We start from the raw sequence: 23,313 nt of genomic DNA, 5'->3' as shown, positions 1-23,313 counted from the left end.
GTTCAACCAAATTTCTCCCTTCTTGAACTTCTCTGGCTTATTTGAATCGGTAACTATAGCTCTTGAAAGTGGCCGTCCCATTTCTGTCCTGTTATCTCCACAAACATCCTTGTGTTTGTCATATTATGGGTCTCACATGGGGGTTAGAAAAATTACGATTATTGAACCCCCAGTACCAGCCCCGCTGATCTCCTATTGCTGTTGTACACCAGTGAGCTAGTAAATGTTAGCTCTCTACACTCATTTTTGCACAAATTCAAGGTCTTATTATGTGGGGCTGTCTCAGAACTGGAATGTGACAGGAATGTATGATAAACTACTAGTTGAAGGAATACTGCAGCATGTGATGTCGGTCAAGTGTAGCATCTGTAGCCAACAACTGAAAGGGTGTACTGAGAGCAAGCCTGAGGACGACTTTGGATTTATGTATGGCTGCATGTTTCCTCAGGGGCTCCAAGGCTTGTATACATTGGGCCAGATTCTCCCCCGGTGGAGGAAGCTTCTCTCTGGAAGTAAGTCAGGGACAGTTAGAAAATTCATTAACTCTTTGGTTCCTGGGGCCTTATCAGTAGATTTTCTCCCTCGACTTTTTCAAAAGCACATCCCCAATTTCAGCCAAGAAGATCTCGCAGTATCCTCTGCGTTTTTTGTTGTCCTAGGTACCGTGCTAGGGGTTCTTTGGAACAGAACTGCTTCTCAGCCTGTTCCGGGTTCGAAGTCCTTTTCAACCTCGATCCATCCCTCCTTCTCCAAGGAAGTTCTTCCTAGCCACTCTGTCCGGGAGGGTTTCTCTTAAGTGGCAGACTTGGAATTCCTGTTGTCTTCAATAGCTTCCCTTGGTCCCCTTCTCCCGCCCCTCCCCTCAATGGCCTTTCCTCTTGTCTGTCCACTTTTTCCATGTGGGTGGACAGGTTCCCTGGCTTTCAGAATCAGATCCTTTGTGAGCACTCAGTCCATTAAGTACAAAATTGCCTTCATCTTGAATGCGGGAGCTTCTGGCATGGTGAGAATGAAAGTGTGGAATTGTTTGTAGGACAATAAATTTGAAAAAATATATAAATATAATGCAAAGGTTGTTACTATTGTTGTCTTACTTAAAACAAGAAAACCTTTACCCTGTTGAAAGGACCAATTTGAATTTTGCTAAGTAATTAATTCAGCCCTTTAAAGGTGGTAGTTAAAGTAGGTAATCCTCCATTTGTAAAGGGACTAATTTAAATTTCGTTAAGTAACCAATTAAGGCCATAAAGGGTTTAAATTCACTTGTGGCTTCTCATTTTCTTTAGGACAAATTCCAAACTCCTTAGGATGAAATACTCTTTCTAGCCTAATTTTTTGCCTGTTGGCACTCCAGCCTAAAGGACTGGCAGTTTTCCCCAAAGGTTGTGCATTCCTGCACCTCCGGTGCTTTGAGAATACCGTCCCCTCTGGTTGGAATGCTCTTTGTCTCTGGTAAATGTCTATTCATCATTCAAGACAACCCTTCCCCCCTTTCCCTTAATTACTTCCTCCCCTGTGCGCCCTCAAATTCTTGTACTTATTCATGCAGTATTTATTAGGGGCCTGCTTTGTGGCCGGCACTGTGGCGGGCTCTGGGGATACAAAAGGTGAATAATACTTGGGCTCTGCCTTCGAGGGTCTTACGTGTTAGGCGGAGGGGGCCAAACTGTCACAAAAGGTGACCAGATTAAAGGGAAAATTTGAGCAGCGTCGGTTCTTGTCTGTCTTCCCCACCGATGGTCAGCATCTTGCTCTGGGGCAGGGGACATTCTCGTTTAGTTTTGTATCCCTGGCTCTTAGCGCACTGTAGGTGCTAAATAAGCATTCATTTCATGACCCTCTTAATTGGACACCAGCAGAAATGTACCCTGGGTTGCGCCGCACATTTTGATGACACGCTCATAGATGGTGGTTTTTGCCATGTGTGATTGGTGGCCCTCGGCTCCCTGGCGCACTGTTAGAGGAGTTGGATGGCCTTGGCTGGACTGGCTTTTGCCTTTCTCGTTGCCAGCGTTCTCGGCTGAGGAGTGGCGAGCGGGTAAGAGTGGAAGAGAGACCTGCAGCGCCCCTGCTGGAGGGAGCCGGCACTGCTCGGGCTGCCTGGGTCGTTCGCAGCCCGGTGCATTCGTCAGAATTTCAATTTACAGCCAGAAAATGAACACAGACACTGTGATTCTCTACCCTTTTCTTTTCAAAGGCGTAATAGATGCTTTTTACAGGATTATGGATGAGGGAAAAAAAACCTTTCCTCTTTTCTGTATCACTGGGGCCCTTGCATTGTGAATTCAATCTTACATAAAGGGGACCTTTAGTCTCGTAACTGTGATGATCCTTTCTTTCTGGTGAGGGACGACGGGTCCTTTGCTGGGAGCGCGTACCGCGGGAAGTCTGCGGCTGGGCTCCAGAATGAGGCCCATGTCACGCTGCTGCAAAGGAAACATGCGGGGCGCCGCGGCAGTGGGCGACAAAGAGACCCAGACTTTCCGCTTGCTTTGCCCTTTCTGCTCCGTAGCGGCCGACCCATGAATCAGCCTATTACCCCGGTGGTAGGTCCAGCAGAGCTTATCGTTCCATAGCCCCTTGTTGGTGCCTTTGGTGGTTACCTGTAGTTGGGGACCTAGGACTGTTCGGGCACTTGTGGACCGCTGCTTCGAATCCAGCACTCGCACAGTTCAGAACCCTTGGGCGCCATGCCTGTGGTCGAGCAGCCATTTCTGGGGCTGGGGCCTGTGGGTGGTCTAAGGGGAGGGTTGGGGGTTCAGGGATCTGTTGTCTTTTCCCGCAGTGTTAACTCGCCAGAGGAGGATTGCTGCTGCAGAACTTGGAGCTCAGGGTTGGGGGGCCGTGGGGAGCAATTGGGTACTGGGAGGGGTCAACACCCCTGAAGGTGCCCCTTGCAGGAGCTGCGGTTAGAGGGGCGCTCCATGCCTGCAGCAGCAGCGGCGGGGCTGCAGGGAGGGGCGGTGGCTACGGTGGGAGGGGCACTGCGGCGCGGTGGGCGGGCCAGAGGCGGGGCGCCAGTGGGCTCTAAAAGTCGGTGCCCACTGGCTCCGCGCTGCCGCGGCAACCAGCACATCCCGGTGCCTCGTCTGCGGCAGCCGCACCGAGCGGAGTGCCGCAGAGCAGCCCCGGTGCCGCTCGCTGCTTGCCGCGGCAGGCGCCGCCCTCGCAGGCTGTGTGCCGGCTCTGCGCGGCTGCGGGCGCCGCCGCACCCCTGAACTCTGGATCGGTGTGCGGTGCGGCATGGGATAAGACGCGGCCATGGTGCGCCGAGATCGCCTCCGCAGGTGGGTGCGCGGCCGGCGCGAGGGGGTGTGGCTGGCTCAAAGCCGCCGTCCGGCACTGGGGTGCAGCTAGCGGTCGGGAATGTGTGTCTAAGCTGGAGCTGCCGGACCGCGACTCCTGCAATGGAGGGAAAACCCCTTGGGGGGCCCGCGTGCCTATCGTCTGAACCTTCTGCCTAGTTTGGGCGGGGGGTGTCAGTTCTGCACGCAGTGGAATGTTCAGAACTCAGTATCTCCCTGATTTAACATTTCTAGATCCCAGTGTCGCCCTGGCGTGATTTAAGATTTTGTAGACCGAGGTATTGCCCTGGTGCGACTAAGGATTTCTAGTCCCTGCTTTCGCCTTTGATGGGATTTAGGATTTCTAGACACCGGCATCGCCCTGGCGTGATTTAGGATTTCTAGACCAGGGTTTCACCTTGGTGCGATTTAAGGTTTTAACATCGGATATCACGCTGGCACAATCTAGGATTTTTAGACCCCTGCATCGCCTTGGCGCAATTTAGAATTTCACAATCCCCCCGTATTGCGGTGGTGAGGTTTAGTATTTCTAGACCTGGCTTTCACCTTGGCGCCGATTTAGGATTTTCACACTGGATATCACCCTGGCACAATTTAGGATATTTAGACCCCTGCATCGCCTTGGCGCGATTCAAAATTTCGAGAGCCGGGAATTGCCGTGGTACGATTTAGGATTTCTAGACCCGGGTATTGCTGTGGCGCAGTTGAGGGTTTGAAGACCCTGGTATCGCCGTGGTGTGAGTTACCGCATAGGTGTGACTACGTAGAACTTGTATTACCTTGCCACAGAGCGTAAGTATTTTTGAGATTTCAGTAACAAGAAGCTGAGCGTGGTGATGTGACCAGTCACCATGTTATGCATGAATTGCTTGCATTGGTTTACAAAGTAGCTCCTCATCTTGCGGCGATGCCATTAGGTGGGTAGGTTTGGTGGTATTAAATAAATTGTATTTTTCCTGTTCACGTGATGAAGAAATCAGGGTTCGGAAAGATTAATTTCCAGAAGGTTTGTACTGGGGTTTGCGGAATTTATATTCTTGACTCATGGCTCATCAAATGGAGGTTTTGGTCAAAAAATGTTTAATCTATTTTGCTTACTGTCAGGTTGCTTCCCTACTAAAAATCCTAAAACGTCGTTGGGGCATTTTTGGTGAGGTAATTAAGACAGAAAACGGCTTCCTGAGCGGTAGCCTCTTTGCTTTCTTGGAGTAAAAGAGAAGGTGGGGGTATACAGGAGCAGGGTGTGTACGTCGTACCCTTCACCCCCACCCCCAATTGGGGGGGGGGGGGAGCTCCGTCTGCTTGCTCCTCCAGTAACCCTTTCCTGGCTCTCTGCTGAGTCATTGCAGATATCCAGCTGCTGGAACCCGTGAATGAACGAGAGAAGCGTGGGGATAAAGGTGTGATGAAAGGCGGCTGTGAAATGTATGAGTGGAAGTATAGGACAGATAGCGCTGAGAAAATGACAGTCTAAACCTAACGCTTTTTGCCATTTCATCTTTCAAGGAGAAATTGGGAGGGAGCCTGCTACTATTGTGGGGTGAAAAATGTGATATAATGATCACGTTCTAGTTTTTTCCGGTCATTTTTAATTAATATTATCTTGAAAGGTAGAACCAGATCACTGACTGGGTGGTTTTATGGACAGGAACTTTGGGGGGGGGGGGGGGAGACTGCCCTAGTGATCCCTAAACAATAGGCTAAAGAGCTTATATTCTTTAAGGGATGTGGTTATTTTTCCACTGTGGAACCACAGGTGTTATTTTAAATTAAGAACCAAGTATTTTGTGAGTTGGAGTAGTTTGTGGTGGGTAGGGATTGTGGCCAGATGATAGGTAATATGGTGTGTACAGACAAAGCCATTTCCACCAGGGCTTGGGCAATTAATTTCTCTTAGAGTTCTGTTTTCTTATTTCAGTTTTAGGAGGTATGTCCATTTTGGCTATTTTGAGAGAATTTACATTCTACTGGTAATTCTTTCCCTGGTGGCCATCAGAAATGATAAACTAGAAATAGAGGGGACTATTTCTAATGCCTGTTTAGCACTCACTGTCATTATGGATAAATTGACCTGGACCTTTGAAGTCCTGGGCGTGGGAAGGAAGGTTGGGTATGCAAACCATGCTCTTGACAAAAACAGTTCCAAGATATGGGTATGAATTCTGCCTTACTATTTTTTGTTTGGGGTGGGGAGGGAAATCCTAAGAAATTAAATAAATGGGAGCTTCCTCAAGAGCCTGCTAAGAAAAAGCAGAAATATAATCTGCTGCCCTGACCTCTCAAGAGATTAGATATTCAGGGTCGTGACAAAGCTGCTTATGTTAGAATATACAGTGCACCTGCCTCTTACTTTCAGACTTTACCCTGAGCAGCTTCTCAGCAGAAATCCAGATAGTTGTACCAAACGGGGCTTCACTGGGGTCAGAGGGCTGATAAATAAAAAGTCAAAATCAGCTCTCTGCTTAAGGGCATGTGATGTTACTGCACACACAGTTTAAAACAGTAAAAAAAAAAATATGTGTGTGTGTGTGTGTATGTGTGTGTATATATATATATATATATATATATGGCCTTGTACTGGCAGGGGCCAGTGGATAGGTGGTAGAGCTTTTAGAGTAAACGGGAAGCCTTGATAAAGGCAGTGAAAAGGTACACAATACTTCAGTAAATTTTTTTTTTTTTTTTAACTTTACATAAAACCTCTCTAGCAGTTCTTGGGAACAGCATAAGGGGAGTGGCTGAAGGATTAAAATGGGGAGAAGACGAGGAAGGTTACATATTAAAATAATATATTTCCCCTTAAAATTAGAATGGTGAACAAACATGGTGATTGCCATAGCTGGCGGAAGTGCACTTACATTTTTCTCGCTGTAACTTTCTGCCATGGTTCATATAGAGGGTGAGGTAGTCACCGCCTGGTACAGAAATTTCCCACCCTGTCTTACCAGTTTGGGGCTTGTACAAGTGTGGACAGTGTCACCTGACTGCTTACCTGGGTCTCTGATTTTCCCACAGGATGAGGGAGTGGTGGGTGCAGGTGGGGCTATTGGCTGTACCCCTGCTTGCAGCCTATCTGCACATCCCGCCCCCCCAGCTTTCCCCTGCTCTTCACTCATGGAAGTCGTCAGGCAAGTTTTTCACCTACAAGGGACTGCGCATCTTCTACCAAGGTAAGAACAGGACTGTTGGAACACTCTAGGTATATAGGCCCTTAAGGTCCCACTGAGGTACTTATTTTGTGTCCATTGGTCTCTGTTGTTCTTCGTGATGGAGGGGGAAAACTCCCTTTTCCTGTGAAGTGTGCTTGAAGGAATGGACTAATTTCCCTTGTTAACTTGATAGCAAGGAAAGGAAAAAGAAAATCCTGCTGGGAAGGTGGGGTTGGTGGAACTGAGATTCTAATTTTTGCAGAACTGACTTTTTAGTATAATTTTTTTTGTCATAGCTTGATTTGTATTGATACTATGATACTGTTTTTTTTCTTTTGCACGCTCCTAGTATCGCATAATATAAACAGTATTCATAGATAAAGCTCCCATTGGGGTTCTAGTTCCCCCCTAAATTCCTGATTTCATTTTGTTTTCTGTAAGATTATGTTATATGCATAATTAAATGTGATTTAAGTCTTATACCTTTGTATAAATTAATCTGCTAATGATAATTACTGTTGTATGACTGCTACTCATCTAGTAATTACCATATTCTAGGCATTGAATTATGTTTTCAATCTTCATTATTTCATTTAATCTTTATAATAGTACTTGGAGATAGGTGCCATTAACGTCATTTTATAGGGAAAGACCTGAGAAACGTGATTGGAAAAGATTCCTTTTGGGCGGGGGTCAAGAGCAATAACGAAAAATGTTTGTCATAAACCGTTTTTCATTATTGCTCCTGACCTCCTCTCATTTGCAATATTCAATTAAGTAAGTATATGATTTTCTTTATGTTGGTCATTTAGGTCATTTACAGTTTTTGCTTCTAATTAAATTATTTTGCTAACTTTATCAAATTCTCATGCCACTGGCAGTATATGAATGTGTTGGTTTTAATCTAATATTTTTAACAGGGTGCTGCTCTGTTTAAATGTTTGGCTAATTTAAAATATGTTTATGCATTAAAAAATGTTCATGTCTGTATTGATTAACCCTTTTTTACAGTTAGAATTGTGCAATAGTTTGAGCATGATACTTTTGATATTAGAATGGGTCTCTTCTGCAGGAAATAAAAGTGCTGGCCAAACAGTATACACTAAGGCGCACACGAGGTTGTAGACAAGTTGCTATATTTTAGAAAATTTTTGTGAGACCATTAATGATAAAGTACAAAGAATCTGTAGTTTATATATTGTGATTGTATACTTTTAACTGTGAAAGTTTACTTTTTACTGTGAAAACCAATTTCTGTATTAATAATACAGACTAATGGGAGAAATACTTTTTAAAAACTGGGTGAAATTAAGCAGACTCCCTTTAAGTATTTTCATATAAAGTGTGCTATTTATATATTTTTTAATGTATTTTAAAAAATCAAATGCCTGTTTTTACCTAAAGCAATAAGCTTGCATTAAAAAAAGAAACCTGTTCTTTTAATTTCATTAACTTGGGCAGGATTCCTTGTTCTTTATGCCAGATTACTTATATTTAATATCATCAAGATTATTTTTATACGAAGTTGGCCTAATCGATCTCTTCTTTCCTTCCCAGACTCTGTGGGTGTGGTTGGAAGTCCGGAGATAGTCGTGCTTTTACATGGCTTCCCAACATCCAGCTATGATTGGTACAAGGTAATGAAATTAGACTTTCTGGGTCCTACTATGTCGTTAAAAATCCCAAATCAAGGACTTTGTCAGCATTGGAAGGCTCTTGCATATTTGAATTGCTTAATAAAATAGGATTAAATGCAGAACTGTTTTTCATTTACTGTAAGGGAGTAAAAAACTCTGGCAATCTGGGAAGGTCATTGTCAAGTTAAAAAAAAAAAAGCTGAAGTTCCTCCCTCCGTAGAGATTCATAATTAGGAATAAAGCACTTTCCAAGAGGATCATCTGTAGGCCTGTGGTGGTTTCTTGTGATTTTCCCTTTAGTGAAGTCTGTTAAGTTAAAAAAGGGATGAAACTCCTGTTGGTGTAGGTCGGAGGAGAGGAGGGGCAGGACGCAAAAGTGCGAGTCATCCCTTTCTTTCTTGTAGATCTGGGAAGGTCTGACGCTGAGGTTTCATCGAGTGATTGCCCTCGATTTCTTAGGCTTTGGCTTCAGTGACAAACCGGTAAGCAGTGTGGAGGGGCGGGGGTGGGCGAGACGGAGGGGTCAGCCTGGCAGACATGTGGACTCACGACTTCATCCTGTGTCTGTGGGCTTTCCTTCCCCTAGAGACCACATCACTACTCCATATTTGAGCAGGCCAGCATCGTGGAGGCGCTTTTGCGGCATCTGGGGCTCCAGAACCGCCGGATCAACCTTTTGTCTCATGATTATGGAGACATTGTTGCTCAAGAGCTGCTCTATAGGTCAGTGAAGCCGTAGACTTCTGTACTATGCACAGGTGTCACTGGGGTAAGACGCTGGGAAAAGTAAATCGATCCTGGCTTCTTTCTAGCCCTTTGCCTCTTAGAAGTCTGTCTTCAGCCGCTACATTGGTGCAGGTCAACTCAGTCAGATGTTTCCCTTCCATTTCTAGGTTCAAGCAGAATCGATCTGGTCGTCTTACCATAAAGAGTCTCTGTCTGTCAAATGGAGGTAATTGCCTTGGCAGTGGGTGGAAGGTGACGTGGGCCACGTTTAGATATCACAGTGACATCTAAATGGTAATCTGATGGTATTGCAAACAGATACAAACTGGGACTCGACCTCTTTGTGCCACGAACCACTTTGGTGACCTGATGAAATTTATTGACCCTTTCTCAAAATAATGGTTTTAAATATAGAAAATAAAATGAGTTAAGATTACAAAGGAAACTAGACTGACATATAGTTAATAAAAGCTTGTTTTAATAATGTGTGCCTTTTTAAATGCATTGTATTACATAGCAAGATCTAGTGGGTCTAGTAACAACTATTAGTAGTAGTGAGGAGTATAAATATTTCCAGATACCTGTAACAACCACAGTGAGTTATGCAAATATTTGAGATGAAGCCACAGGTACTTTTAATACTACGGTGGTTTTGTAAACTCTTCAACTCTTAATTGGCAGTGACAAGTTTCCATTAGGAATTAGTGAACACTTGATTAGACCTTTTGGAGATGTTTCTTTTTCTTCGTGTGCCATTGAACCTGGCCTATTAATCCACGAATCTCCAAATGTCCCCTGAATACCTTCAGGTCAGATTGGGAGTGGAGTCTGTTTGTCCCTTTATAAGTAATGCTCATGATGGCTTTCTCCCATTGACTGGTGAAAAATGGAAAAGGAAAAATCTAGTGTGTTTTTTTTCTTGAAGGACCTACACTTCCTGAAGAATCTCTGGTTTCTTTACTAAATCAAAAACACAATGTGTTGTTCTGAGGATGGGCGAAAACGCTAAGGGGAGTTAGAGCCTACTCAGCAGTATGGATGACCGCATGCATTGTTTTTGCTGTTTCTCTACCTTTACAATCAGGAAAGCAATCCCAATGGGATATAATTTGACCTTTTAAACCAGAATTCCCTGGAGAAGGAATTAGATAACAATATAAAGTTTTTATTTGTACTTTGGTTTTTAGCAGTAAAGGCACCAAAGGTGACAAGGGGTAGGGTATTTGCCTGTGTTTGCCCTAGAGTTGTTGGGAAAATGACTAATGTAAGTCTCTTCTCCTACAGGCATATTTCCTGAGACTCACCGTCCTCTCCTTCTCCAAAAGGTTGGCTACTCCACTGACTAGATCCTTAGTTCTTAAGATTTATACTGATGTAAATAATGGTGGGACCTTTATTAAAAGACCATTCCTGCCGTAATGGCCCTTAGTTAAAATCCTTCTCCTCATCAATTTACATTAACAAAGTTAGTTCTTTTCCTTCTTATGCAAATAAAGCAGTGGAAGTGGCCTCTACAAAAAGCCTAAAATTTTCTGAGGATAAGAGATCAACAAATGTTTGGAGAAATACAGAGATTCAAAGATTTGTGTCATTAGCGTGATGTTGGAACAAATTGGGATTCTAGTGTAAAGTTGAATATATCAGTTAAACATCTTAGGGATATAGTGAAGTGTACAAATGTTATCTTAAAGGGAATTAGAAATAGGTTTGTCTTCCATGAGAGGAGAATGTGGACAGGCAAAACAAAAAACTAACAGCCAATGACCAAACCTTTCAGTAAGAAATTTGGCTAAAGTCTTGTTTTAGTTCCTTGTATAACACCTTTTGTCCTCATTAGTTCTCTTTTCTCTCTGGATTCTTGACTTTTACTTTTATTTATTTACCTATAGCTTCTCAAAGATGGAGGCGTGCTGTCACCCATTCTCACACGACTGATGAACTTCTTTGTATTCTCGCGAGGGTAAGTCATTGTCAAAGACTGATTCACTGCAACCTGGGAACAATGGAGTGGAAAGTGGTGGCCACTAAGATTCTGGGCCAAATCCTAGGGTTTGAAATTTTAAAGCAAAGGTATTGGCCACTTGCCACGGAAGTAGAAGGAATTAATAAATCAGTTCAGGGTCAGCCTACGTGACCTCTGAGGGTCCAGTCATATTTGACATTCTGAATTCTTCTCACACTTATCTTTCTTTTCTGGACTCTTTCAGTCTCACCCCAGTCTTTGGGCCATACACCCGACCCTCTGAGAGTGAGCTGTGGGACATGTGGGCAGGGATACGCAACAATGATGGGAACTTGGTTATTGACAGGTAAGAAATGACTCTTTGCTTTGGTTTCCAGAGAGGCCTTTTTTTGGAATGTGGGATTGCTCATTCTGATCCTGGCTGGCTCTTCCCTCTCACAAGGAGGTTGATTATGATTTACAAAGTAAACCAAAAAAAGTCATGCTCTGTACTTTCTAAGAAGGAAATCCAGGCTAGAGTAAGCCCTGAGCCTAAGCCATGTGGCACAAAAAGTTTAGCTAAACAACTGCAAATTCTCATGCTAATTCAGTTATAACTGACTGATTGACTTTGGCAAATCCTCCTTTGGACTTCTTGTTAATATTGAATGCTTCAACATGTCTAATCATGGTTGTGAAAGACATTTAGTGCCTCGCTCAAAGTACAAGGCTCTTCCTTTTTCATATCTCTTCTGTAGCCAGAGGGACTGAGAGGGGTGACTTCTCTGTCTTGTACAGAGCATTCCCACGCCTTGGTTCAAATGCTGCTTTCACATAGGGACCTGGCGATGATGCTATCCATGAACGGCTGGAGATAAGGCCCTGTCCTTTGGCCAGCTGGGTCAGTGTAGCTTAGGCTTTGCTGGGAATTGTGAGGGAGAGGGAATCATTCCTCCCTCCCACCCCTGTCCCTATGGGATCCTGAACATTCATTTTAATACAAAAAAGTTGCAAAACAATCCTTTTAAAATTTCCTTATACTGTCCTTTCCAAAACGTAAATACCACTTATAAGAAGTGATATTTGAGGTTTAACTCCTGGAGTTTCCAGGCAGAATAATTAGAATACATGAGCTTGAGTGGCTATGGCATCTGAACATTGAAGAAAGAGAAATTCTCCTCCATTTTATCTGTGGTCAGATGAACTGCAGAGAATGAAGCTTTGTGCTTATGAATTTCTACACTCAGAATTTTAGAAGTAGACGTCAATTTAAAGATCATGTGGTTAAATCCTCATTTTAAAAATGAGGAAACAGGTCAAAAGATGTGTGTTACACCTTTGAGTCACATAGCTAGTTAGTGATGGAGCCGCAGTCAGAACCTTAGGCTTGGGCTTTAGTCACTTCTAACCCAAACTAACTTCCAGCCTTCCTAGATCTTATTCTCTGCTTAATAAACACAAACATTAGGCATGACCACTGCCATAGCTACACAGAGGTTAACAGAAATGGATAAATTACGGGGGCCATTCCCAGAAGTGCCAAGTTGCTTCTGGATTAAGAGAACATATATTGTGTTCCTTACGACGCGTGGCAGGCCTTTGCATCCCTGTAACAAGGAAGGGTTCTTGTTCTACTCCTGCTGACTGACTTGTCCTGTAGCCTCTTACAGTACATCAATCAGAGGAAGAAGTTTAGAAGACGCTGGGTGGGAGCGCTTGCCTCTGTAACTATTCCCAGTGAGTATTTCTGTGTCACATCTTGATAGGAAAACAGAGGGACTCGGGGGTTAAAATAATTGCCAGATTTAGCAAATAAAAATAGAAACACCTAAATTTGAATTACAGATAAACAACAAATACTTTCTTAAGGATAAGTATGTGTTGTGCAATATTTGGAACATACGTTAAAAAAAACACCATCATCCGAAATTCAAATTTAACTGGTCATCCTTTATGCAGTCTGGTGACCCTCTCTAACATCTGGAGCATGAATGACATGTGTTGTAGAGTGAAGTGTAGAAACCACTGAGATCTGTTGCTAAGGTAGTTGGTGTTGCTGTCAGGAGTGGGCGTTAGACTGGTTTCTGTGCATTGTCAGTGCCTGCCGTGTTCAATGCTGCATTCCTGGCACAGAAAGCTGTTTACATTACTAATCAAGAGGCTATAGGTGGCTTCTGCTCATTTGTTTCTTCATTCTTACAGATTTAAAAAAGAAAATCGGTGCCGTGTCTCACACATAATAGTGCTCAAGAAATTGTTGATTTCAAATGTCAAGGGTCAATTATAACTGAAGAGAGAGACTTACAGAATGACAGTACCCTGGATTTATAGAAAGAGGGTCCTGCAAGTGGGAGTATTCCCAGAAGTTTCTTATGCCTTAATTCAAAGAAGCTAGATTTTCCAGCATAAAAACTAGTTAAAATCTTTTTTTTGGAGGGTAATTTTAGCATGGGGGGCGGTCAGAGAATAGATGTGAGAGCTGTTAGTAATGCACTCTGCTTCTCTCTCCTAGTTCATTTTATCTACGGGCCCTTGGATCCGGTGAATCCCTATCCGGAGTTTTTGGAGCTGTACAGGTGAGTCTCCCTCAGGGGCTTTGTTCTGTTAGTTCCTCATCCCAGTCTGATAGTGGTGAGCAGGCTTGCCTGTTGCTCTGGCCACTGTCTCTGACCTCACTGGCCGATCCAGGAAACATACCCTAAAGGATGAGCTGGGGAATCTTACTGTCACGTAAATGTGAGATCAGGAAATTGAGTTACACATTCTCTTCACTGGCACGGCCTGTTTTCACTGTCATGGCTACTACATATTCCTAGGTGTACAGGTAAGAAAAAGCTATCATGTGAACCAAAGAATGGAAGTGGACACAAGTTTATAAGAAATGTTTGCTTTAGTCTGATTGTAAAGCCAACTCATCTGCCTCAGCTGAGCAGACTTCAGGGAGAGACGGAGAAGAGCTCACTGTGGAAAAGTGCCTACTCATTGGTTATTTTCTCTGGGTACTTAACTCAGAAGGTGTCGGAATATGAAATCTTGACTTTGTCACATAAGAACGTTCCATACCTTCATTTGGCCTAGTAGAAACAACCCAGCAGTAAATAGCTTGCATTTAATTTCCAACAAAATACCCTCGTCTCCTCCCAGGGTTAAGGAAGGTCTTCTCTTATCTTTACTTGGACAGTGTGATCCCCTTGTTTGATGTCTCATGCTTCTCTAAGGAGCTGGAAGTCATCCTGCTTTGCCATGTGTCACAAAAGTGTTACATTTGCAAGTTGTTGTCTGTTGGATTATGAACATTTAAAAACTGGTCTGTATACATCATAAATGGAATTGGCAAGCTAATCTGCCTAAGATACAATTCCAAAGTAGAAGCTGAATAAGCTCTTTGTTGGTTCCTTCCAGTGTGGTACGTCCGCAGGGGCATTTACTGGGGCTGCCCACTGGCTTACCTCCCTCCAGCCTCAAGTTCACCTCCATGCTGTTCTCTTCCACTAGGAAAACGCTGCCGCGGTCCACAGTGTCGATTCTGGATGACCACATTAGCCACTACCCACAGCTAGAGGATCCCATGGGCTTCTTGAATGCATATATGGGCTTCATCAACTCCTTCTGAGCTGGAAAGAGTAGCTTCCCTGTATCACCTCCCCTCCTCCCCTATCTGTCGTGTATTCCATTTAGGAAGAGATGCCCAAAAGAGGTCCTGGCCCCCCCACACTTACTCTCTCACAAAAGTCCACCTGACTCCCACTGGTGAACAGCATAGAGTAAAAAGCCAGCAGAAGCTCCGACTAAGGGTGACCTAATAGTCCACCTCCCATTCCGTTGGCATCTCGTCAAGTGTATGGCCTTGCCTTTGTGTTATTAGGAAATTCTGACAAGCACTACTACTCACTGATACAGAAAGACAGACATCCTTTGGCTTAAAAATCCTTTAACACTTCTACAGACTCTTCTGAAATATTTAGAAACGCTACTCTTTGGCCCAACTGTAATTGAACTCGAATGGGAAAGAATGAGGAGAGGGTGCTGCCCACCGCTCCTTGTATGGCTTTAAGGGCACGTGCTTTTTTAAGTTTTCTAGGCAGCACAGCTTCAAGTGAGTGAGTCTCTCTTGTCATAACTTTGGATTTAGTTTCATTAGCTGCTTCTAATTAGACATTGTGTTAAACTAGATTTAAATAGTTCATTATCCTAGGTAGACTTTATGATTATGCTTTACCTATACGTATTACTTATATTTTATAAGATACTAAACCAGCCAACACTCTGGCAGAGTAGTAACCTTACTGAACATATTTAACTTCTGTATAAATTGAACTAAATCCAAAACTATTTACAGAATTTCCTAAAATCACAAGACACGAAAGACCAGTAGCATCTATACCAGAGATTTCCTGTTATTCGCTGGAAAGACCAATTCTAACAGCAAGTAACAGTCTGACTCTTCATACCTCAGTGCTTCAAAGCACGTCCCTCCCGAGTGAAAGTGGAGGGGAGGGGACCATTGTACAGTCCAAGTTACCATGCCGAGTGTACACTGATTCCTTCTAGGGACTGCTTAACTTCTCACTGGCTGTCCCAGAGAGCCTGCCTCACGTAGCTCCACAATTCCTGTACTTTATAGACAGGAAAGGTCCAGAAACTTTAAGAACAAATTCTGAAAGGCCTATGAGCAAATGGTGCTGAATACTTTTTTAAAGCCAGTTTCATTATTTTAGACAAAACAGGATTATTAAGTGATAATTTTAAATTCTTTTTTCTTTTTTTTAATTAGCAACTTCAAGTATAACAACTGAAAGTGGAATAAGTGTTTATTTTCTATTAATAAAAATGACTTTTGACAAAAGTGGACTCTGCCTTCCCCTCCCCCACCACCCCTCTGGGATAAAAGCTTTCCGACATTGTCAGGAGCTTTCAGACACACATTCAATTAAAGAATATAATGAAGTTAAGCAGCTGGGGTAGAGGCTAGTATTTGCTTTTCAAGATCACCCAAAGCTGTACTATCACGTCAAAGTTGACCAAAAAAAAAAAAAAAAAAAGACATGCAGAAGGACAGATTTTTGCTTGATCTGCTGGCTCAGGGCCAAACATTTAATTTGCTTCTCCAAAGTCATTAATCTTCAAAAGGATGATTTTGGGGCATTCATGCCACTAGCCTAAAAGCCCACTGGCAGTGAAGTGTACAGCAACTTCATGATTCCCAATAGAACCTTATCCCACAGAAGCCAAGATAACATCTACAGGTGTTCCCTCTTTGCTTCTGACCGTCACCTGCATGGTCACTCCATCTGCTAAGGCCAGCCTGGACCTCACCAATAAATCATAGCCACCTCTGTATACACCTGACAGAAAAAGAAGTGAGGAAAACCATATTAAGAACTCAAAACAAGCTCTGACTGATGAAATGTATCATGCTCTGCCTGCATTCCCTTTCTATTTGAGTTTAGCTTGGTGGGAATCGAATCCTACATACAAATTCGAAATAATCTTTTATATTCCCATGATACCAGGTACATAGATGGTATTCAATAATATTGATTTGGCGTACTCAGACGGGGAGAGGGAGTGGCATTGATAGCCATGGGAGAGATTTAAGTAAGTGTTCAGGCCAAATGTACATCTTAAAAGAACCACCTAAGGATAGCATGCAAATTAAACGGCTACAACAAATTTTTCATTTTGATGGGACTTCAAATTATGACTCCCAGTGGGATAATGGGACAACAGCAGGGCAAGAGCTGCCCATGAACACCCCTTCTTTTTAAATTTTGCAACAAAACAAAGGGGAAATCCAAAGAAGGTTTCTTACCTGCCAGGTAGAGAGAATGGGAGTTCTTGTTCTCAGGTACTTTGTCTGACCTCTCACATGGCTGCATGCCCAGAAATGTGATGATGTTGTTGACAGCTTCTGTGTTGACAAGATTGATGCGACAGTATCAGAAAAGGTCAGATAGGGATGTGCCTGTGCGCAGACACGAGGGAGCTGGGGAGCGAGGGGAGAAGGGGTGTGTGGAGGGAGCCACGGGAAGGGAACGGGTCACCCAGGTGATGAAGGCAGGTCTTGGCCTTTTAAGTGAATTAGTTTAGGAAGCATTTAAAGAAGAGTTCTTCTGGAATAATAAATATTCCTGTTAGGTTTTATATGCTGCTGTCAGGCAATACATAAGCACAATTGTTCTCACCTTCGAGAGTTTTGGTAGAACTGAGGGCAAAAGTCTCCTCTTTCTCAAAGGTGTCTCCCACCTCTTCCCAGGCAGCAGCAAAGTTAGGCTTCAGAACCTTCTGGATGTGGTCAGACACGGTCACTTCAACATCTTCCAGCTAGTGGGTGACAAGGAAGGGTCAGTAAATTAAAGTCCTTTCAGTACAGAACAAAGATGGAAGGGACTAATTAATATGGTTTTATCATTCTGTGTTACATCCTTTGCAGGAGCCCAGGAAAAACTATTACCAAACTAGTTTAAGTCCTATAGTCTGCATACATCCACCAATGTAGGCATTAGCAAAGGAAAGCAAGGAGATAGGACACCTGGCAAAAGCACATTCAGATCAATGTCTACAACCCTGGGGGTACAAAGTATCATGTCACCACACCTAACTGTCAAGTTTAGGCCATACTGGGCCTTCTGAACTTGGCATTCACTAACAGGTTGATATTTCTTAACCTTTTCCATGCATTCTAGGACGGCTTTGCAGTCCATAATGTGGCTAAATTACAAGCCAACTAAAAGCTGTTGAAAACAACCCGCCCCCATACTTTAAACTCATTGATCTCCATGAAAATCTCGTAATTATTTTCATCTTGTAATTATCCCTATTATAAAGACACAAAAAAGGGTGAGCTTTGTTTTAATCAGTCGGGAAGTGATAAATCTTGATTCTTTTTGGCATGACACACTCCCATGACAGAGGATCGGTCCAGGTCCTCCTCACTTGTAATCTGAGAAGAATAAAACCCCGTAAGTTCCTGTCAGATGTCCCCAGACAACAGTCCTTCAGGGAGACGTCTGAGCGGGGAGACTCACCACGTACTCATCATCGTATCCCTCCTCCGCGGGGACCCCAGTGTCAGGGTCGCAGTCCCGGACAGTGAACTTCATGGTGCAGCTAAAGGTGCCTGCCACTGGGGAGAGAGCAGGAGCCTGTGTCAGTGGGTGGCACAGCACAAAGGGGCAGCAGTGACTGGCAAGCACCATCTGCACTGGGCACTGGGCTCGGTGTCACTGAGAGCAACATGCCAGCTCTGCCTTCCAGGCTAGTCGTTCCCAAAAGCCGCCTATCAGCTGGTCAGACGGCAGGCTCACAGAGGCTGATTTTAAAATCCATTCCCCACTGTGGGTTAGAACAGCACAGAAAAGCTGACAGGGGAAAACTCTGGTTTTGTATTGGTATAAAGAAAGCAGCAAGGGAGATACTGTGGGCGCTTTTTGCCATGCATGTCATGGGGCTACGTGTAGAAAAATGGAAGAACCACTCCTTTAGGAGCTGACAAACAGAGCAGAAAGTATCGATGATAAAAAGCACACATCATCATTAAATTACCACTAAGCACATGAGAATCTCAGTAGCAATACTGTGTAGACTGTGGACCGACAGTGGGTCCACAGACCACCGGGATGCAGTTGCTTTATGTCAACTTGCAATCTACAGTGAGTAGGTCAGTCGTGAGGTGCTAGTACTGGGCAAGTCGGGGTCTTCAAATGGAAAAGCAAGGGGGCAGTTATATGTTCGGAGATGATTGGCGGAAGTAATACTAAGAAATGGTGGTAGAAGCACAATTTTTGGAAAGTGAACTTTTCATGAAGAAAATAGGATTTTCTGAACTGTCTGAAGGAGGGGATTTATTAAGTACAGATGAAGCAAAGGGTCTAATCCATGGTTTGGAAAAGGCTTATAGGTACAAAAATATTAGAAATTGGGGAGTTTGAAAGTTATTTGGGGGGTAGGCAAGGACAGCAAAGAATAGACTCAGATGTAAAGATGACATGTTGGGTAGTGAGACTTCATCTGCTCAGTCTTAACTTGAATCCCCCTCCCTCCAAACATGTAATAAATGTCAGTACATGTTGACATTACATGTGCAGGTGTAAAGTGACGTGCCAGACCCTTAGATAAAGAGAGACTGAGACATGACCTCCTCCTCCAAAAGTTGCTCGTCGAGGAATTAAATAACAGTGTGTGTGAGAGAGACCTACCTATATACCCAGGACATCACCACTCAGTGCCATAGTTTCTTTAATATAACTTTTAGTAGCGGGCTGTGTGGGAGTGCAGGATTAATAGCCTGGGAAAATCATAAAAAACTGAAAGGATGTAAGTTTAATTGGATCTCAAAAGATGTGAAAGAGCAGAGGAAGGCAGTTGAGCAAAAAGAAGGAGGCCAGAAAGGTCATGGAGAGTTGGAAACAGTAAGAGATATGCTAATACATGGGTGCTGAGAAGAGACTTTGTTTAGGGACAAATTTGAAATACCTGGTACAGAAATTTGAAATACCAGGTTTTTCAAATGAAGGAGACTAGATATTTTCCAACAGGTTCTGGTGGTGATTATCTGATCACAGACTTAGGTAGTCAAGTGATTGAAATGTTAGAGATAATTAAAGTCACTGATGGGAATCCTATGAGGAATAGGTCTGAATTCCGAGAGTAAGTGAATTTAATAGAGTAGGTTGAAAACAGATAATGGTAGTGGGTTGACCAATATAGGAAAGAGTGTACCTATCAAGACGACAGAATCTATTTTAATGGAATCCGGGGTTGATGAAAGAATGATGTTGGTTGAATTAAGGTAGGGTTTTCTGCAGGAGGAAGAGGTTAGAAGAAAGAATGTAGAAGCTAATATACATCCAGAATGGGTCAGTTGAAGTTTCTTGTTGTTTTAAAGAGGAAGGGGGTTATGGTAGGGACAAAGGTCACGATCAAATCAGAATGGAGAGGCAGGATAGACATTAGTAATACAAGACTGTACGTACCCGTTTGGTTCTGATTAAGCAGAGAGGCTATAGGCAAGGAAGGAAGAGGAATAATCAGAGACACTCAGGAACAATGGTACATCACGGCCTGGGAAAACTGGTTGAATTTTATGTACGAGTCAGAAGACGTTTATGCATGAGTAAGGGATACAGAGAAACAGATTAAAGAAGCAAATAGGAATGGTATTAGTAGAGGTAATGTTCCTGAAAGTTTTGTGGCAAATTTTTAATAAAATGGTTTGGGTGATACAGTGAGAGGTTACAGGGAATCGAAGGTGAACGAACTCTAGTAAAAACCACTGGTAGCAATCTATCAGTGTTGCTAGAAAGCATGACAAACACTGGTTGAGGAGGAGAAGGGGTGAGAGAGGGCCTTTCCATGGCCAGAGGGACAATACTGAGTCCCCTGCCATTACATAAAGGGGAGAGCATCATGAACAAAGCCAGGCAAATAACCAAAGGCAATAAGAGAAGAATGCCCTGAAGATCCGCATTAAAACTGTTCTCAGGCTTGTCTTGTGAGGACTGACTGAAATGAGAGATAGCTACTAAGGAGACTTGCATGAGAGGAACAGAGTTAGAAAAGATGGATGCTGGAAGCTACGGAAGGAGCGAGATGTGTGAATTAGGCTGGGGTGGTAAATGGCAGGAAATTCAGTAGGGAGTTGTCCTGGTGTCAACCCCTGAAGGAGAGACTAACTGAATAAATGGGGTTATGAGGAGATTCCAGAAAGTTTTGTGGGAATAATAAAGAACAGGAACAGGATGTGGTCGATTCCACGCAGGTCTAGACGGGACCAAGGAGGAGATGTGTGCAGGCTAAGGGTGCAGGAAGTCAGGAAAATGACAGTGAGGGGAGCAGTGAGTGCCCGAGCTGAGGAGTGTGCCTACAGGAAGGAGGGCTGCACCCAGGAATGCTGCTCACCCGGCAGGAGGGTGCTGGAGGCAAGGTTTGTTTCCAGGACAGATACAGGGGAAAGGAGAGGTACAGAAAAGCAACATGAAAGTGGCCCTCAGATGAAAAGGGGTCACAGTAAGGAATGACAGACACCAACTGGAATGGCATGACAGCACCCCTGAGCCGGAGTCATGATGCAACAAAAAAGAAAAGCGACTGGAGGTAAAGAAGGAGATGCTGCACAGTGACGGGCTACGAGGCAGAGCAGGTGTGGGATGAGGATGGAGACGGGATCCTGTCAGAGCTCAACACAGGTCTAATGGGTCACATTTTGGGTGTAAAGAGCATATTGTAACTAGAAGTATGAAGAAAGTGAGGAGTAAGGACTAGAGTTGGAGGCAGCAGACTAGCTCTTGAAGCCCCAATTTGGAAGGAATTAATTAAAGGACGTGGGTGACAGGAAAGTTTATAAGGAAGCTGATGAAGATGAATGCTGATAAAGAGTTATTTGTGGCAACTTCAGAGTTACTAGGCTTGACTTACTAGAGGGTGTGAATAGGTGATTTGTCCAGATAATAGGTTATTGTATTCGATGGGGAATGAGTGACGATTATGAAGAAGATACGTTAGAAGTATTCTGCATGCATTCCTTCTGTAGAGAAATGGTAAGCGAAAGGACGATGGATAGTTAAGAGACCGTAGTTTATTGCACAGTGTGTCATTATAGATGGTTGCTCTTAGAAGTTGTCCTGCCATGTGAGGATTGGCTTAAAGTGCCAGACATTTCCTAGAGAGACTTGTATGAAAATATCACGGAGGAGGAGAAGATGGAGGCTAGAAGCTAAGAACGAGAGAAGATAGAGGATTTCAGCTGGGGTGCAGAGTACAAGGTGTGAGTAGGGAAGGGCATTAAAGAGGGCCACAATGAAGAATGATGGGAAATGGCAGAGCTGCAGACTAAGTAGAGAGATGGGAGCTAAGCTAGATTACAACCAAAGGAGAGAGAATGTGAAGAGGAAATGGCTACATAAGAGCTGGTATTAAGAGGGAGGGCCATGTGGGAATCTGATTTGAAGGAACAAGTGCGACCAACAGGGTGTAAGTTTAAAGAGTCTAATGGGATGGATTTCAGCCATGGCCAGTGGCAGGAATCTGAAGGTCTGGACTGAACTGAGAGTGCAGATGTGGAGAAAGGTGTGCAGGACGGTGTGGAGCAAATGAGGAAGATGAAAGAAAAGGCTACTGATTCCACGAAAAATCATATAAAGATGGTAGCTGAGGAAATGGGGGACTGTGTAGGTAGTAACATGGGTTCCTCTAGGGTCAGTCATGGAAAGGAGCGGAAAAGCCTACAGAAGGGATGGGCCATTTGAAGACGAGCAGGTACTGACAAGAAGGATATGGTACCATGTTTGTACCAGAGATCATGATTAAATAAGAAAAGAGAGAGACTGGACAGTACGTAAAGCGAGTACTATATGACGTGTTGAGAGTAGGTGGAGTGGCATGGGCAGCTAAGATGAGGGATAGAGTTTCCCACAGGGGAAAATCCGGTAAGATCTTATGAGTCTGTTGGGTCAAATGTTGGGACTTACTGCCGGACTCTGAGAAGCAGTGTATGTAATGGGAGAAAATCTGCGCCTGAAAAGTAAGGGGAAGTTTTATTAGGAAGATTAGGAGACGGGTTAAAATGAACCCTGATATAAAGCCAGGGCAGTGACCTTAAAGACCCAGGATAAAAATCTGAGTAGTTTGTGTGCAGCACGGATGACTAATACTGGGAATGAATGGCTAGAGGTCACCTTGGGAACCCAACACAAGAGTAAAACTTCATTTGTTACTTCTGTGTATAAATGATAGATGGAATTATACTAGATGTAATTAAGGTGTGGGAGAGCAAACTACCAAAGGGAGATACAAATGATTATCATGCAAGTGTCACATGAAGTTACCAAGAATTTACTCTGTCCTGTGAAGAGATTTTTGGAAGTGAGAGACAGCTGCTGGGGAGAGCACCTGGCCAGGCAGTGCTGTTCAGGAGGAGGCTGGGTCCATCTGAATGGAATGAACTTGGCAGCTACGACAGGGGGGCTTAAGATGAGGTAGCTTGTTTCTTTACATCAAGAGCGGTAATAAGGAGAAAGGGAATTGGAAAGCAACGTTACAGTTGTCCCCAGATTAAAAGGTCATTTGAAGAATGGCAGGTATTGACTGGAGGGAGAAGGCCCCAGACTTGGGCCAAAAGACACGGAAGAGGAGAGGTTAATGCTGTGAGGAGCAGTGTATGGACCAGAGAACAATTCTGAGCAGGCGGCACGGCAATAAGAAAAACCACATGCACCGTAAAGATTCCCAGAATGGGGAATCCTGTCAGATGTGAGAATGGGCCGAATCGGTCAAATATGTTGGATATAAGGCCAGACTGCAACGACTAGTATCTATAACGGGAGAGAAATAAAGGATGGAAAAGGAATGAGAGTCAGAAGCTCTTGATGTCTGGGTGGGAAATTTTTAATTAAAGTGCTTGATTGAGGGGAAAGTTTAGAGCAGTTACGTCTTAAAATGTGTTCTATGAGCATTGCCTAGAAATTTGTTAGAAATATAAACTCTTCAGTCCCATCAGACTTAATGAATCAGAAAGCTGGGGTGGGTGGGGATCAGGAGTTTGTGTTTTCCTGAGC

General features: G+C 43.7%; 2 protein-coding genes across 5 annotated transcripts in view; one reads left to right on the top strand and one right to left on the bottom strand.

Moving 5' to 3' along the window:
* The first annotated feature begins 3,010 nt into the window (after positions 1-3,010).
* On the top strand, positions 3,011-15,605 carry MEST (mesoderm specific transcript). 2 transcript variants are annotated; one of them, XM_019751192.3, is made up of 12 exons: positions 3,011-3,287; positions 6,321-6,475; positions 8,012-8,091; positions 8,496-8,573; positions 8,678-8,814; positions 8,985-9,043; positions 10,102-10,142; positions 10,707-10,777; positions 11,025-11,126; positions 12,420-12,496; positions 13,272-13,335; positions 14,255-15,605. In XM_019751192.3, the coding sequence occupies exons 1-12, from the start codon at positions 3,262-3,264 to the stop codon at positions 14,370-14,372; spliced, it is 1,008 nt and encodes a 335-aa protein (XP_019606751.1). In that variant the 5' UTR covers positions 3,011-3,261; the 3' UTR covers positions 14,373-15,605. The 2 variants fall into 2 exon arrangements, with proteins under 2 accessions (XP_019606751.1, XP_074171706.1); XM_074315605.2 differs by having other exon boundaries at positions 14,162-15,605.
* COPG2 (coat protein complex I subunit gamma 2) overlaps positions 10,716-23,313 on the bottom strand; it is a 111,932-nt gene continuing 99,334 nt past the window's right edge. For 2 of the 3 annotated variants that reach the window (XM_019751183.3, XM_088799915.1), the window contains exons 21-24: positions 17,788-17,885; positions 16,945-17,083; positions 16,572-16,670; positions 15,553-16,104 (exon numbers count right to left, since the gene is read on the bottom strand). In XM_019751183.3, the coding sequence (XP_019606742.1) occupies positions 15,974-16,104; positions 16,572-16,670; positions 16,945-17,083; positions 17,788-17,885 (467 nt within the window). In that variant the 3' untranslated portion in view covers positions 15,553-15,973. Of the gene's footprint in view, positions 10,811-15,552; positions 16,105-16,571; positions 16,671-16,944; positions 17,084-17,787; positions 17,886-23,313 lie in introns of those variants that run through there. The other variant, XM_074315602.2, reaches the window with a different exon arrangement.

This window comes from Rhinolophus sinicus, chromosome 8 (genome assembly GCF_057876585.1).
Source record: "Rhinolophus sinicus isolate RSI-liver-muscle chromosome 8, RSI-T2T, whole genome shotgun sequence".
Taxonomy (NCBI): Eukaryota; Metazoa; Chordata; class Mammalia; order Chiroptera; family Rhinolophidae; genus Rhinolophus; species Rhinolophus sinicus.
Note: the sequence above shows the minus strand (reverse complement) of the source record. Positions and strands in the feature narration are given on the sequence as shown.